This window comes from Limulus polyphemus, unplaced genomic scaffold, assembly GCF_000517525.1.
Source record: "Limulus polyphemus unplaced genomic scaffold, Limulus_polyphemus-2.1.2 Scaffold438, whole genome shotgun sequence".
Lineage (NCBI taxonomy): Eukaryota > Metazoa > Arthropoda > Merostomata > Xiphosura > Limulidae > Limulus > Limulus polyphemus.
The window spans coordinates 102,486-105,763 of NW_013666048.1; the positions used below are offsets into that span (position 1 = coordinate 102,486).

The 3,278-nt window shown below is 34.1% G+C and overlaps 1 protein-coding gene across 2 annotated transcripts in view; it reads right to left on the reverse strand.

Annotated features, from left to right (window-relative positions):
• Positions 1–3,053, reverse strand: part of LOC106458270 (techylectin-5B-like) — an 18,152-nt gene extending 15,099 nt beyond the window's left edge. Inside the window, exon 1 of one of the 2 annotated variants that reach the window (XM_022384443.1) lies at positions 2,935–3,053. Coding sequence is in view for 1 of the 2 variants with exons in the window: in XM_022384442.1 (XP_022240150.1) it covers positions 1,878–1,922 (45 nt within the window). In the remaining variant the exon portion in view is untranslated. Of the gene's footprint in view, positions 1–1,877; positions 1,963–2,934 lie in introns of those variants that run through there. The other variant, XM_022384442.1, reaches the window with a different exon arrangement.
• Between the last annotated feature and the right edge of the window lie 225 nt (positions 3,054–3,278).

Genomic DNA, 3,278 nt, shown 5'->3' on the forward strand with positions numbered 1-3,278 from the left:
CAAAGCAGTTACCCACAGCCGTAGTTAGCAATGAGGTCAGCGAAGTCCGGACCTCGGTTATAATATTTGAAATGAAATGTAACGTACTGTTTAATTTTACACCCATATGTAAAATATATTCAATATGTAATACTGACCCTACGTGCCTGTCAGTGTTTGAACCTCTGATAAATTTTCACTATAGCTACGGCCATGCAATCATCCCTAATATATTGACATAAATTATAAGTGTTAAAGTAACCTTGTAGTAGAAATAAATATCAAAATATAAATATTTTATAAATTGAATATATTACCTTTTTAAGATTATAAAGAGGACGCTAGTCATTTAAGTCACCTATAATTGAAAAATGACTAACTTTAACTAGTGATTTGTTCAATATACCAGGACCGAAAGACCAGCTTCAAGTTAACTGGGCTGATTATTTTTTTAATTTTTTTTTGTGGGTCTAAGCACTCAACTCCTAACCCCCAATTTGAATACGTTTTGTCAGAGAGAAGGTTGGGTTTGTAATTATTACAGAACTATCAGGGTAAGGGTTTATAGTTCTACCATCATTTTGTAATTTTAAAGGGTGGAGGTTGGGAGTCACACAAATCTAGAATTTTGGGAGGTTTATTTCTTCTACAACTATAATTTATGTCAATACAGGGTGTTCGATATAATTGAGACCATGGGTGATTTGCTGCTTTTCTCAATTTCAGATGCGGGACGATTTATGGCTCTGTCAAAGCACGACAAAGTCGAGTTAATTCAATTACAAGGACAACATGAGGAACACATTATGTAAAATTCGTTAATGTGCCTATGGTTCCAGACTCTTCGGTCACCCTGAATATTAGGGGCGACTGCCTTCACACAAGTGGCTACAGATAGCGAAAGGGAGTAGGAGTTGAGACGTTGTGGGTTAAAGCACTCAACTCCTAACCCCTAATTTGATCTTCCATAATGGCTAACTAGTTTGACATTTGCGTTTGGATCATGCCTCTCCTTCTAGAATTAGCTCTCATAAAATCTCAGCGGTTTGTTTACTTAATTCAAACATTGTATAACGCATATATCAACACTCATTAAACATTTAAATTATCAAAGCCTTAGATAAGGAACAGTAGAGGCACTGATAAGAAACGTGTTTCGATGGTTGCAGTTAAAAATTACACAAGCATATGCTTAATGCAACTTCCTGGGAGGTTTATCTCTGCAACATAATTTATTTCGTTTCTTAGAGCAGAATTAATGACAAAAAGTGCTGCAGACACAATATCAAGGAAGTAGGGTTAAAGAGCCTCGTTGGGAAATTACAGGGTAAATTCAAGTACTTGTGTTAAAACTAAGTGTGTAGAACAAAACTAATTCTAAAAAACTGTTGCAATGAACAATGTGGTTAAGCATTCAGAACAAAATTATTTTTAAACAAAAAGTAAAATCTTTTAAAGTGAAGAATGCAATAAAACAACGACAAGTTCGAGTGATAATCGTGTATGAAAAATGTTTTACCTTCTCTACTTTTTTCTCTACATATACATTTGATGGAATTAAGTCAGCTTCGGCCAATTAAACAGCTAAACGAAAGTTAAAATAAAGTAAAATAAATCTACAACACTCGGCGTTTTTACTTCATCATATCTTTTTTGTACAAATTGCTTTAAACCAGCTGAAATTATTAAATCAAATAAAAATGTTTTTAATCCTTTGAAAGTTAAAACTACCATTCAAAACACTGTAGATTACTACTTTAATATGAACATACGTGTTTAAAGTCCTAATTATATTTTTTGAAAATTCAGCTTAGAAATTAAACTAACAAACTGTAAGTTTCAATTAAAATGTCATTTAAGTGCTTATACGGTTAGAACCAAAACATACCAAGACATACCTGTGTGATCAGACTATTCAAACGGGTACACTGGAAAACTGTCATTCTCGTACACTATAAACGGATATGCAAAATAAGCAGGGAGAACCAATGTGTCTTGGATATGACAGTTTTATAAAATGTAGCCTTTTTCAATGGAAACTAAGGCGGGGTAGTTATCAAGATTTACAGTCGTCAGACAGAGCATGTCTGGACGTGGAGACATGGACTGTAACGACATGATGATGGTCTAAAATCGTTTCAATAAAACTTACTCATCCTCTATATAACAAATATACATGTGGATCAACTTCAGCTATGTAAAGATGTCCTTCGAGGTTAATTAGAAAACAAAACAAACTAACTAAAAAATAAAAATATCCAAAACTGCATTAGTTCAGAGGAATCACCAGGGGTGCGAAATCCCCCCCCCCTTTTGAACTACAAATAAACCTTAATTCTACGAGTCTCCATGTCTATTTCCAGTTTAACAGCGAAACCAATATTCTCAACACCACAACAATGTATTCAAACATGCTGAAAGGCAAGCAGTCCGGTTTCTCATTACAATATGAGTGCACCATCTCGTTCCACACTGTAGTGACCAAGTAAACACTATACTATAAGATCACGCTTTGGCCAGGATATGTTCTTTACATTTTCAATTACTCTGTGGTAACTAAATACTCCTTAGAAGATTGTGACTGCTTACACCAATATATTCCTACCTAATTCGATATCGTACGAAATTAAATGGTAGTATATCTATCTTATACAATATGTTGCAAAATAGTTATTAAAAAGGAATTTACATGCATATAACTGTAACGTACACATAAACTTAATTTGATTAATGAGCGGGTCATTTATGTTTGAAACTTGCATGAATATTTATTTCAACACAGAAATGTAGAATTTTTAGTAATTCTGAAAATTCCGTTTTGAACGAAAGCACTTACATTAGATAAAGAATTAAGGCATTTATCTAGCTAAGAAGTACCATAAACAGCTACAGATCCACACTCTAAAGAAAAGTCTGACGAAACCCATGTATAATTGGTTTCACGCTTTAGTTTACCTGTCACTGAGGTGCTTCTCAATATAGCCCACAAATATTATTAGCGGAGTGTACCAAAGAGCTTCATGAATGGTTTTTCCAGTTGTTTTAACGCAATTTGTATCATGATTGATGTTGACTCTACAATATACACAGATTTTGTTCAACAGAATCTCTTATCTTCTTCTCTGAGTAATTGAATTAATTCAGAGGATTAAACGCACTTTATAAGGACCGCTTGCACATGCTAATTTATTGGCGTGTCGCCACAGACGCGAGCCAAAACGTCAAGGGCGACATATTTATCATCTATATATTTGATTCACAGCGAATTCCTGATCATTTGATAGGGCAATTTAACCAGG